This window comes from Musa acuminata, chromosome BXJ3-9, assembly GCF_036884655.1.
Source record: "Musa acuminata AAA Group cultivar baxijiao chromosome BXJ3-9, Cavendish_Baxijiao_AAA, whole genome shotgun sequence".
Lineage (NCBI taxonomy): Eukaryota > Viridiplantae > Streptophyta > Magnoliopsida > Zingiberales > Musaceae > Musa > Musa acuminata.
Window position 1 is genome coordinate 12042655 of NC_088357.1, and position 13094 is coordinate 12055748.

At 37.9% G+C, this 13094-nt stretch overlaps 2 protein-coding genes and 1 long non-coding RNA gene across 4 annotated transcripts; 2 read left to right on the top strand and 1 right to left on the bottom strand.

Moving 5' to 3' along the window:
• Positions 1–1360: 1360 nt before the first annotated feature.
• On the bottom strand, positions 1361–3651 carry LOC135648510 (organelle RRM domain-containing protein 1, chloroplastic-like). Its single transcript, XM_065166263.1, has 4 exons — positions 3286–3651; positions 1995–2063; positions 1780–1886; positions 1361–1684 (listed from the first exon to the last, which is right to left on the bottom strand). Exons 1-4 carry the CDS (start codon positions 3530–3532, stop codon positions 1598–1600), a joined length of 510 nt encoding a protein of 169 aa, XP_065022335.1. The 5' UTR covers positions 3533–3651; the 3' UTR covers positions 1361–1597.
• Positions 3652–3908: 257 nt separating this feature from the next.
• On the top strand, positions 3909–12486 carry LOC103998228 (endo-1,3;1,4-beta-D-glucanase-like). Of its 2 annotated transcripts, none has more exons than XM_065167097.1 (7): positions 3909–4122; positions 4250–4271; positions 6752–6878; positions 11407–11497; positions 11680–11769; positions 11860–11963; positions 12156–12486. In XM_065167097.1, exons 1-7 carry the CDS (start codon positions 3966–3968, stop codon positions 12309–12311), a joined length of 747 nt encoding a protein of 248 aa, XP_065023169.1. In that variant the 5' UTR covers positions 3909–3965; the 3' UTR covers positions 12312–12486. The 2 variants fall into 2 exon arrangements, with proteins under 2 accessions (XP_065023169.1, XP_065023170.1); XM_065167098.1 differs by having other exon boundaries at positions 11863–11963.
• On the top strand, positions 4280–5945 carry LOC135649010 (uncharacterized). The gene is made up of 2 exons (XR_010501156.1): positions 4280–5094; positions 5196–5945. It is a non-coding gene; the product is annotated as an uncharacterized LOC135649010 (long non-coding RNA).
• Positions 12487–13094: the final 608 nt, after the last annotated feature.

Genomic DNA, 13094 nt, shown 5'->3' on the forward strand with positions numbered 1-13094 from the left:
CTTTAATGATGGGGTAGGAAGCCAGTGCCTTCCTCTCCTTTTTATGACTATGACCTGTTGTTGCTTTAGCAAGAGCTAAGGCTTGTACTTACAGTACATTAGGATAGGACTAAGATTAGGAAACAACTACAATAATAGCTTAGGAGACATTAAGCTATTATTGTATTGCATTAGGAGACATTGCTATTGCATTAGCTGATTGTGACCTAATGTAGGGTAATTTGAGAAAAAAAGAAAGACAATCAAGGTAGGAAAGAATCAAATACTTAAAGCTTTTATTGAACCAGTCTAGTCTGATTTAAGTCAAACAAACCCATTCAACCCAAAAAAAACCCGAGAGTCAAATGGGGTCAACGGAAATTGGCTATCATTTTTTTTATAAAGAATATATTGGTTATAGTATGAAAACATGGACACCCTTAGTAATAACCAAATAGAGGAGCACCATATGATAAAACACTCTCATAGAAACTTCAAGTTGAGACACATTAACCACTAGGATATCTTAGCAAAGGCACATTAAAATATGTTTAGCTAATTAATATTTATATATATAGTTGCAAGTGTGTCAGGACTCGCTTCTTATTGCTTAGAAACTAAGTCTCTTAGTGACTGATATCAGATACCTGTTTAAACCCGTGCCAAGCATATTTGAAATCTTACCTGTGCATCAACTTTGCATTATCTTAACTTGATTAACCTCACTTTAGTCAGGTTTAACTTCAGAACATGGGTTTATGTTCATGAGGTCAACTCTAATGCCAGGAAGAAGGTGCAAAAGTTCCAAGGCAAGAAGCTCAGGCTGCTTTCTCAAGAACCGAATAATTGCAGGATTGATGTTATAGCAGCCAAACCAGTTCTTAAAACTCCAAAACAATAAAACATAGAAACCCCAGGGGTCTTTTAGAAAGATCAACCAGGGAACCAGTTATGCTGAGTGACTTGGACTTCTAATACTAAATTCTCTGATAAGGTCTTATCCAAAGTTTGAGCATCAGTAAACTAAAAATCAAGAAGTTTAAATCCATGAACACTACACCTGAAATGAAAACCCACAGCCAAAAATCAAGAAGTTTGATCATGTATGCATTTATATGCGTGCAATTAACAACACAGACTTCACCTTAGATTTGCACGAGAAGAAACCACCCCAGATAAGAGGCCAATCAGCTGCATCAGCATCCCTGTTTGATCTAGTGGTCCAGAATTCTGCAATTTTTCTGATGTGACCAGGATAAGATTGTGGGACACAAGGTGAAACTGATTAGTGATGCTATGCCACCATTGAAGTTGTATCCCTGTCCACCTTTCTCTGAGGAAATATTTGGATTGAAAAATTGGAAATAGACATGTCCACGGATGCCCAGTCAATCATGACTGAATGAATAAATATTCACATTATCTAGAAAACATGAAAATTAGTGTTCATATAAGGCAATACATTAGAAAAATAGATTGTACATCACATATCAAAACTACGAAAGGTATTTGTAACCAAAGAATTATACACCTAAAACCAAATTACATAAACTTGTGATCAACTCTAATGAAACCATGTCTTCCTGTGCCTCCTGAAGCAACTTCACAAGTATTTGAGTCAAAATCTGTATGGTTTGGCTCTTACCTGTTTAGAAGGAGATTCAGCTTCTGCAATTGTGACAGCAACAAACCTGCCATCAAGAAACTACAAGAAAAAGGGTCAAATTAAGAATAGAAATATTGCAGACGCACAGAGCTCTTTAGAATTTGAAAGTTAAATGCTAAATAAAATATAACCACCTTTCCATTCATCTCCTTTACCGCCATTAGTGCATCTTGTTCACGGGCAAACCATATATATGCAAGTCCCAGAGACTGTTTCGAACTTTTGCTTGTAATTATCGTTACTGCAGAATGGCAGAGGGACAACCAGTACTTAATGCTATCGAACAAGTAGTATAAGTTTTATTCCCTTTTTTGTCAAATAATTGACTTAAACATTTTAACTATTTTACTTTTCTTGACTTCTCCAAAGGATGAAAAGGTCTTTGCCAAGAATCCCTCAGATGTTGAACGAGATAATCCTGTATTGTCATATCTAAAGCATTAGGATTTATATGATAGACCTAAAGAATCAGAGCAAAGACACTTCTTATTGCATAATCTATTTTAGACAATGCACACAGTATATAGAACCTCAAGACGGATATGAGAGGACTGTAAAAATGAATCATATAAGAAATGACATAATATTAACATATATGTATCATTTTTAGGAAAAGGCCATATTTTCTGAAGGAGAAACCTGACATACTCAAACTATGTTATGATGGATCGATTAATGCCAATTTCTCTTTTATTATCTTCCTATAAGTGCTAGAATTTTACAAGTTGATCTTTTCCATCAAATGCATCATTTGCCCATTCTTATTCTGGAGATTCAGACTTCCTCATTAACCTTAGTATTTGTTTTGTTTGTTCCAAACTTAACAACACCACCACAACCTCCAATTGATTATTACAAATTATTAAGTTGATTTACATGGATATCAAGTACTTCTCCTCCTTGGAGCAAAAACCAAGCAGACTCTGTGTCCATGGGCCAAATGCAATCTGCATATCCCATGCACACACACTGTTTGATGTGAAGATAGCTTTGTTCCATGGGCCTCAGATGTGCCATGTCTTAGCCGAAGATCACGCATTTGTGCCTATGTGAGATACATTGGTGTTCTTAAAACCATAAGTTCGATGTTGAGCATGAATCATGTTTTGATACTTCTGCAAAAAAAGTAAAATATAAATAGGTAAGTTTCACGTACAGGTCCATACAAAATAACTTTTACTTTTGCTTTCACCCATCCAAATTTAATTATATGTGTGTGTGTGTGTGTGTGTGTGTGTCCTTGCAAAACTACAAAACTTGCTTTATGCGGTAGACCAGTAAGGTAAAACTATAGTGATAATAAAAGTATTAAGAGAATTTTATCCATTTTAATTTTTTTTTCAAGAGAAATTTTCAAACTAACTATAGGTTAAACACCTGAGTTTCCCAAATTTATGTTAAAAGGAGAGGTAAATTGCGAGGATCTTCATATTTCAAGCAATATGCATGCATGCTATATTATAATCAACTTTGCAAGGATATAGTGTAGGTCATGACGTGTATAAGTCATTACTTTTTCAGAACGGCAATTCGTCGAACAAAATGACTGCAACCGGATAGTCGTTGATACTTTCCGGTTCTTATGGCAAGAACACGTTTCGAATCCATTCTATAACCGACGAGACATACAAAGTGAATACCTTTGATAAAGATCCTCGACGAGGGTGGAGGTCCGGGGGAAATCGCGGAATCTGAGGTCGCGCATCCACGGACGGGTCCAAGGATGCGCTTATCGCGGATGGCCCGAGCAGATATCGGAGTGCACGGCAGTCCGGAGAGCGGTGGGCGCGAGAACAGCGTTGCGGGGATAGCCGAAGAAGGTCTCAGCCGGGAGAGAAGAGGGAGAACCGACAGTGAAATGGGCCGATGGTGGTGAAGCGTAGCCATTTCGTACAATGGTGGATGCCGTGATTTTGTTTTCTAAAAAAGAAAAATAAAACTGATATTAAGTAAGAAGTAAAAAATAATTTTTCTTTTAGATTTATGAATGCTTGGGTGGGAGGTATGGTTCGACGTGTAATCCTTCATGCTGATATGACCAGGGATAATGACATGTTACCAAATTGTGCTCCATCGTATATATTTTCGTTCCATGGGCAACGCAATAATCTTTGTGCACGTTTAAATTACCAACTAGTGTGAGAAAGTTTATATTTATATTTATCTTTTATAATAATATATATTTTTAATTTAAAATAATGGTGGTTGATGAATTTTTTTAGTTTAAAAAATTATAAAATTTAATTAATAAAATTGCCGTCCTTGGACTGCTCGCCACCCTCGGTACAAATCTCACAGGAAAGAGACGAGAGAAGAAGCCATGAACATGGCGAGCTCCCAGTGCTGCGCCAACCCGCCGACTCTAAGCCCTGCCTGTGGCGACGGCATCGTCGTTGACGACCTCGGCGGCGTCAGGGCGTACACCGCCGGCTCCCCTAACTCCAAGCTCGCCGTTCTCCTCATCTCCGACATATTCGGTGATGTTCTCTTCTCCTCTCTTAAGCTTCCGTCCGTGTGTATGCTAAGGGTTTCTACGGTCTTTGTGCTTTCTTTCTTTCTTACGGTTGTGTCGCTGACATGCTTCGTCCGATGGAATGTTTGCAGGATTCGAAGCGCCGAATTTGAGGTACCGATTTCATTTATTGGCGTTTGTGTTTAGGCCGTGACTTGTGTGACTTCCGATTTGGTTGTCTTCCATGTGTTTTGTTGGCTTGCCCACGTTGACATTAGAAGGAAACTTCTGAGGGCATCTTCCAGGTAAACCGTGCTGGTGGTCTGTGATCTCCATTTCGGTTCTTTCTTAGTACAGCAAACAGAGGGGAGGACATGAGGCACTTATTTGTGATAGAAATAATAGAAGATAAGAACAATAATTGAAGAAGCTTTATTATAGAAATGAAATAGCTTTAGCTTGAATCTATTAACATGTTCCTTCTCCTATTTATATAAATTAGGAGGGAGGATTTCCCTAACAGAATAGAGGATTTTCCTCAACAGAATAGAGAAATTTCCTCATATAGTTAGGAAAATCTTATCTTCTATCATGCCCCCGCAAGATGGTGCTCTTGACAAGGATACCAATCTTGGATCGATGCAAAGAATTGTTTACAAATGAGAGGCTTCATGAGTAAGATAAGTGTAGATCGCTGCTGCTGTTGTTGCGATTGTTGTTGCTGTGATGGCACAGGCGTTCCCTTCATTTTCCTTAAGTCTGTCGAATGTTGACAGATCAGCGAAGACTACCGCGGTGAGGAAGAAGAAGAAGAGAGGAAAGAGAGGTGGCAGGAGGCTAGAAGCCGAAACAAGAGAAGAAGACAGGATCGGTGTTGAGAGCTCGCTTTTGCTCTGCGCTAGGCGACGTTGGACGCTGCAATCTGGGGGAGCCTTCAATGGCGCCGGTCAAAAGGAAGCAATCCGTCATCATAACCAGCAAATGAGAGGCTTCATGAGTAAGATAAGTGTAGATCGCTGCTGTTGTTGTTGCGATTGCTGTTGCTGTGATGGCACAGGCGTTCCCTTCATTCTCCTTAAGTCTGCCGAATGTTGACAGATCAGCGAAGACTACCGCGGTGAGGAAGATGAGGATTGACCACGGAGCCTCTTAGGAATGCAACGGCATTGGTCGCTAGCCGAAGGGTGAAGCTTCACTTTTCTTAGCGACGTTGGTCACTGGCCGAAGGCAAGAGTGAAGCTTCGCTTTTCTCAACGACGTTGGTCGTGGTCGGAACGAGGAAGAAAGGTGGGGCAGTGCTGATGAGCAGCACTAAAGATGCCGTAGCGGAAGGTAACGGACGTTGGCGCAGAGTGGCAACACCAATGATGAATTGGCAGCAAGAAGAGAGCTTGCTCTAAGCAAGCGGCTCTGATACCATGATAGAAATAATAGAAGATAAGAACAATAATTGAAGAAGCTTTATTATAGAAATGAAATAGCTTTAGCTTGAATCTATTAACATGTTCTTCTCCTATTTATACAAATTAGGAGGGAGGATTTCCCTAACAGAATAGAGGATTTTCCTCAACAGAATAGAGAAATTTCCTCATATAGTTAGGAAAATCTTATCTTCTATCAATTTGACCTTGAAAGTTCTCTGATTTTGGTCAGTATGGTGGATTAATAATCATATGATTAAGACCTAAACAGATGGTGGTACAAAATATTAATTGACGTGAGACTGTTAGTAATATGAGACATGAGCTTTTGATCGATCATGCACTAATATTTTCAGCTGAAAAAAGCTTATACAGCCAAGTATATGAACGTACAATACCTTGGAAATATATATATTCAATAACAAAATAGCAAGACAAATGATCAATGGAGTGGTCGAATATGTGGCTAGGCAGTGCTAGGGGCTAATTTGGTGGAATCATAAGCTCATATCACATGATCAAGCCGAAGTAGTTCCCAATTCTCACTGATAGTTAAGAAAGCTGAAAGACATCCTATTTACTTTTTTTAGCTGGCTGTGTTTATGATTGGTCTAATCATAGGTGCCTCTGCCTCTTTTCTGTATATGATGAACTGATTCTGTTCAACTGTGGCCCTAAATTTATGTCTTGTACTTGTTCACGTTATATCGAGTGTCTATTTACCCCTATCATCTTCTTTATATCACTGAAAGGCTGTTTGATCGTTTGTAATTCTACATGAAACTTATTATTTCTTACCAAAATATTCTGTATTCTTGCTGATATTATCCAATAAATTCAGAACACGGATGCGATAATCTCTGCTATTACTAATTTCATAAACCAGTAGGGTGGACTGTCACAAAGCCTGTTCTACCATCATTGTTTGCAGGCAGCATGGACTGCTTTGTTGGTTTTTAGTGTTTTAACCCATTTCAATTGTTTGTATCGTAACACCACCAGGCTACAAAATTATGATATTTCATTGTGAACTCTTGGTCATTTCAAACAAAATTTATATTTTGGATTGGAGATAATCCTAGGATTCTGTATTATTTTTTCTGATGGTTGGTGATGTTTTGTTGGTTGTTTTATGTTGTTTATCTACATTTACATCTTCATTTTATTTCCTTATATTGCATTAAAGATTTTGTGAACTTTTAATGTTTACACTTGCAATGTCTGGTTGTAAAGGAAAATTGCAGATAAAATTGCCACCTCAGGTTTCTTTGTCGTGGTACCAAATCTCTTATATGACGATCCCTATTCAGCTGATAATCCTGAGAGGCCTATTTCGATTTGGATACAGTCTCATTCCCCGGTTGGTTTCTTATCTTGCATCCTGAATTTCTCCCTGTACAAGGGGAGTAAATCATTGTTTGGGTTATTTTCTCCGGTTGTTCTGGCACTATATGATAATAGCGGAAAAAAGAATCAATAGAATGGATAACCAAAGGAAAAACATAATCCTCCAATTTTTATTGTTAAGGTGTTTTTATCATGAGACGACATGTTCTTTTTGCACAGAGTGATTTCATCTTGCACTTCTGGAACTCTTTTGAGATCAATTAGAACATGGTTTGTGGTGCATGCTCCAGTATTATCTTAAACACACCTGCCAGTGAGATAAGATGAATTTGTACTTACAATGGACTATTGAGTTACACCTTGGTGCACATTGAATTGGCTTATTTATTTTAGGGCAAAAGTGATTGAGTTGATACAAATAATTTAAATTTTGGACTGAACGAGTTGAAAATAATTACCAACGTGCTGTTGATTCAAGTAGCAGTAGATAGAAGAGAAAATAGACGTAGATAATGAGTAATGACAAGAAAAAGGGAGGAGAATATATATATATATATATACTCAAGCGAATATATGTGCGTGTGTGTAGAAGTTAGTGTTATTATGAAGAATCCTGGTGCTTACCTAGATACTCAAGCGAAACAAGGCCTTGAAAGACTCTAGATAAGGTGTCTTTTGTTGAATCTTGGATTTTGATGATGAAATCAATTGATGAAGTTATGATCTAATCTGCGTTTTGAATAACGCAAGACTAACTTCGATCAGAAAAGGCAAATCGATTAAAGCAAGAGGAATCGGACATTGGGCCGGAGTGAAACATGTCAGGAGATTGGATGTCGAGTCACAAGATCGGTCGATGTGTCGGCAGAAGGTTTCGTGCCATGAGTTCGAGCATCGGGCCGAAGGATCGGACATCGCACTAAGGAGATCGGAAGTTGCGGGATTTAACATGCCGATTGAGCAAAACGCCGAAGGAGAGAACGATGCACCGAAGGATCAGATGAAACGCCGAATGAAACAATGACATGTCGGACAACATAGGATTCATGCTTGTAATCAATTGTGTCTAGATCGAGTTAGTTTAGGACTAATTGAGTCTGTTTTGGGATGAAACAATGCCAATTGGGCCTGAATCAGGGCTGATTTGAGCCTATTGTTTGGCCCATTCAGTGTCCTGTAGAAAGGGTCTGGCGGTGGTATCGTCCAGACACAATCTCCCAGACTATGTCAAGCGGTGGTATTGCCCAGTGTTAGTGTTAGACTAGCGGTGGTACCGCCTAATGTCAAATCGACAGGCGGTGGTATCGCTAGTTGTCAGTCTGGCAGGCAGTGGTACCGCCCAGTATTGGCGGTGGTACTGCCAGTACCTTGAAAATCCGAGGATTTGAGTTTTGACTCCAATTTTTGAAGCCATTTGGGGTCTATAAATACCCCATAAATTTATGCTTGGAATACATACAGAAATAGAGAAAAAACATTGTGATTCCAAGGTTGTAAACTTTTTAAGTATAGAGTCTCTCCTCCAAGAGCTTAGTGTTAGTCTTAAGGGATATGTGTGAGGGAACACTTGTAAAAGAGGGGTGTAAAGGTTCTCTCATCAACCTATGAAAAGGAGAAAGAGTGTAAGGGTAATTGATCTTCACCTATTAGAAAGAAGATCGGTAGTGGAAGCCGGTTGCCTCAAGTGAAAAGGAATGAGAGTGGACGTAGGTCACGATAACCGAACCAATATAAATCCGATGTACTTGGTTTGCATTTCTATTTTGCTTTTCATTCTCATATTGCAAACTGATTTACTTGCTTACTACTTTCACTACGCTTACGAACGCGCTTTCAAGTTAAACTCATCTTTCTGATACGAACTTTATCGAACGATATTTTCGAATTGACGTAATTTTTTGTAAGTATTAATTCACCCCCCCTGCCCCTCTTTTAGTGCCAACTTGATCATAACAATTGGTATCAGAGCCAAATTTCTCTCTGTTTGGTTTAACACCCAAGAGAGATAGTTTTTTTTTGCTTTTAAGAGGGTCACTCTATCATTCGTCCTCCTATGTTCAATGGGACGAGCTACACTTATTGAAAAACTCGAATGAGAGTTTTCTTGCTTTCTATTAATTTGAATTTATGGAATATTGTCGAAAGTCGCTTTTAAAAGTATTCTAATTCAATGAACGAATTAAATGAGTTGAAGAAGAAAACTTTTTCTTTAAACGCTAAAACTATGAATGCTTTATTTTGCGCTTTAGATAAAAATGAGTTTAATCGTATTTTAATTTGTAAAACTACATATGACATTTGGCACACACTCCAAATTACACATGAAGGCACGAGTAGAGTTAAAGGTTCTAAAATTAATCTTTTGATGCATGATTTTATACTGTTTCGAATGAAGTCAAGTGAAACCATTATTTACATATACACTTGTTTTACAGATGTCATCAATGGCTTAAAAGCTCTTGACAAATATTTTTCAAATCTTGAACTTGTTAATAAAGTTTTACGATCTCTTTCTAAAAATTGGGATTCGAAAGTAACTGCAATACAAGAGACAAAGGACCTAAATAACTTTCCGCTTGAAGAACTAATGGAGTCTTTGATGACCTATGAAATAACGTGTATAGCACATGATGAATAGAGAATATAAATTAGGAAAAACACTATTGTAATCTTGAGAGTTCCCCTCCTCTTCTCTAAGAGGGTAATTTCTGTTTAAGGAAGGGTTGAGTGGTTGTAAAGGTTATCTCCTAAACCCGTGAAAAGGAGAAAAGGGTTGTAAGACGGTAGTTGGTCTTCACCCATTGAAAGAAGACTATTAGTGGACGTCAGTGGCCTCAATGGAGGAAGAATCGGGAGTGGACGTAGGTCACAATGGCCGAACCACTATAAATTCGGTGTGATCTCTTCTTTGCCATTTCTATTTTGTTTTCTCTTTATATTACTTACTGATTTGGCTGCACAATCCACTTTACACCCTTTTTATGTTAAACACATTTCCTATACGGGTTTAATTTACCTCAACTGAGGCACTCGCCAAGGTAGTTCCAAGTTGAAGGTGTTAGGACCGTGACGACACTAAGAAGGGGAGGTAAATTAATGCTATCATAAAAGCGATATCGCTTAGGCCTCACCTGACCTTTCAGCTCATGAAGCTTTTCCATATTACCAATGCATGATATTACTCTTTGTCGGGCCGTATATTCTATAATACTAATTAGATCTTAAATGATTATCCATGATGGGACTGATTCTATCTTTTCAATGATCGATCAAAAAGAGATTTTTCTAGGTACTTGAGATATATATATATATATATATATATATATATATATATATATATATATATATATATATATATATATATGGATTTTCTAGAGGTACTTGAGATTTTCACGATGAATGTTGAATCTTCTATGGAATATGGATCTCATTCTTTAATGTTAGAGGGTCTTCTTGAGCATTTTCCTTTGTCATCTCTCAAGCCTCTAATTTTTCTGCTGGCTGTAGATATTTTGCTTAAGCATTTCAGCATTTGTTTGCTTGTTATTTTCCTGTGTGGTCTAAGCTGATCAGATTTGATACCTTAGGATCAGCATTGGCTATAGTTTCCTATGTTTATTGGGTCTTTTGGGGTGTGGCCTTGTACTAGTCTGCTAAAATTAATCGCACCTAGTGACGAAGGATTCTACTTTTAATGCTGGACCATGTATTACCTTATTATACTGGGTACTGACTCATATCACTTGAATAGAAAAAGAAAATAAAGGAATGAGAAAGAGCCAAGAAATATCATGGAGAGAAAAATGGCTGGAGGCAGACAGCTATACCCCATTTGTTCCTCTTCTTTATGTGCCTAATCCAATTAGGCAAGTGTCTATTATGACTTCATCTTAAACTGGTCTGTGTAGGCTGCATGACGTTTACCAATCTATTATGACTACATAATGTTAGACTGGTCTGTGCAGGCTATGTGATGTTTATCGAACCTGACCGGATATATACTGGGCCAGTTTGAGTGGCTTGGGTTGGTTTCGATGTTGAGTTGCTTTAAATTACAGAATAGTATATTATTGTTCGACATAGGACAGGGATACCCCTGGTACAAAGGCAGTCTGCATCCCATTCTCACTGGAATGGTTCATAGAGCAGTATGGCACAAAATGTGTTCTTGCTTGCCATTAATTTCTGAAACACACTATTGGAGAAGAAAAATTAGGCATGCATATCATGATCTAGTTTATCCATACGTTGTCTAGAACACTAGATTTTGGCTCATATTATGTGCATTCAGCCCAGTACTGTCTCCTGTTCCTTTAGTGTCCTATTAGGTGATTGTAGCTTACTTTCACTCTAATTCCTATGGTACTGGTACAATTGGGGTTTCAGCATACAAATTCAGAATGTGGACTATGGATAAAAAATTGTCTCATATAATGTTTGACTGAAAAGAATACAAAATTACATCTTCACTAGATCACTTTTGAATTGCTTTAACATGAATATTGATGCATGGAAACAACAAGGTTTTTTTGCCTTCATAGGACAAAGGCTGTCAAGATGCAAAACCAATTATTGCAGCTCTAAAGAACAAAGGCATATCTGCAGTTGGGGCCGCTGGCTTCTGCTGGGGAGGTGAGTCTCACGTGATATTTTATGCATGCACTTTGAGCTCTGATTGTGAAGACCCAGATATGATTACAGTGGAAAACTACTGTATCTTTTGGCTCTGAAAAATGTAGTCCTAGACCATTATCTAGCCTGAAACACATGAATAACTTGTGTTATTGACTGAAATTCAACTTCTTGTATCTCAGGCAAAGTTGTCGTGGAATTAGCAAAGTCCAGTGAGATTGAAGCTGCTGTCCTTTGCCATCCTTCTTTTGTAAATATTGATGATATGAAGGGTATTCCCTCCTTTAATAATTGGACAAACTCATGCTTTCTTAACATGTTTTTATTGTTGAGAGTTGAGACAATCTTTTTTCACCATTTAGCAGGTGTTAAATGTCCTATTTCAATACTTGGGGCTGAGAATGACCATATTTCTCCGCCGGAACTGTTGAAGCAGTTTGAGCAGGCTTTATCTTTAACATCTGAGGTAAGTCACCTATAGCAGCATTTTCAGGTCAATTTAGTCATGTTGTTGGACTCTAAATTACAGAACATGCATCTTAAATGTAATATCAAACAATGTTAGCTTATCTATTTGATTAATCTACTAAATGGACCCCTCAAAATATATGCTAACATTCTGTGATCCAATATGATTTTGAGCCACATGATTTGTCAGGAAAGACACATTGTAAAGATATTTCCTGGGGTTGCTCATGGATGGACTGTCAAACACAAAGCCGATGATGCTGCAGCTGTTAAGCGCGCTCAAGAGGCACATCAGGACATGCTGAACTGGTTTACGCAACACGTCAAGAAAGAATATGTGAACTAAAATACTTCTTATTCACTCAATGGTCTCGTCGGACTGTCTATTAAGATGTAATTCAGACCTTGTGTTGAAACTTATGGTTGTTGCTTTGGAAGATGGATGTTCTTCCTGACTCGTTGAAACTACTAGTAAATTCTGAAGATTTGGTTTTAATTACTACATGCTTGAATTTATGATACCTTCTAATGTTGAGAAAGCAAAATTAATCAACACAAATGGTGGAGTTGTAAGGGCTTTCTTGAAGTCTAATTCCACAACCTATGATGGGGATTAGCAAATAGCTGTCCCCTGTAAAATGAAAGATTTTCAACTCGTTTATCTGATCATAGCACAACTTATTTTATTTTTCTGCTGTTCTTGGTCACCGAAAGCTAAGAGTTCCATATTGCTTCCTACAAGTTTCTGCCTCAAATGTTTAATATCCATATAGTGAGTCTTACAGAAGTTATAATTCCTTTTGAGGAATACCTCTGTTTCAAGCATGCTTAGTTTCCATTTTACTTTGGCTCTTCCATCAGGAAAGTGTGAGGCTTTGGTTTCATATCAAGCTGGATTTCTTTTAATCAAGTTGTTCAGGTGGCTGAGTCACAGGGCCAACGTGGATTTGTGCTTCCCAAGCTTATTCATGCTGTTGAAGTTTATAAATATATTGAATCCTTTCTTCACGGCTTAATCTTTTGGGTTATTGCTAACCCATGATTTGCCAGCTAAGGTTTATTATGGATAGGTTGGATTCGATTTTAGTTCTTAGATTTGAAAAATCAGAATCGTCAATTATAGAACTTG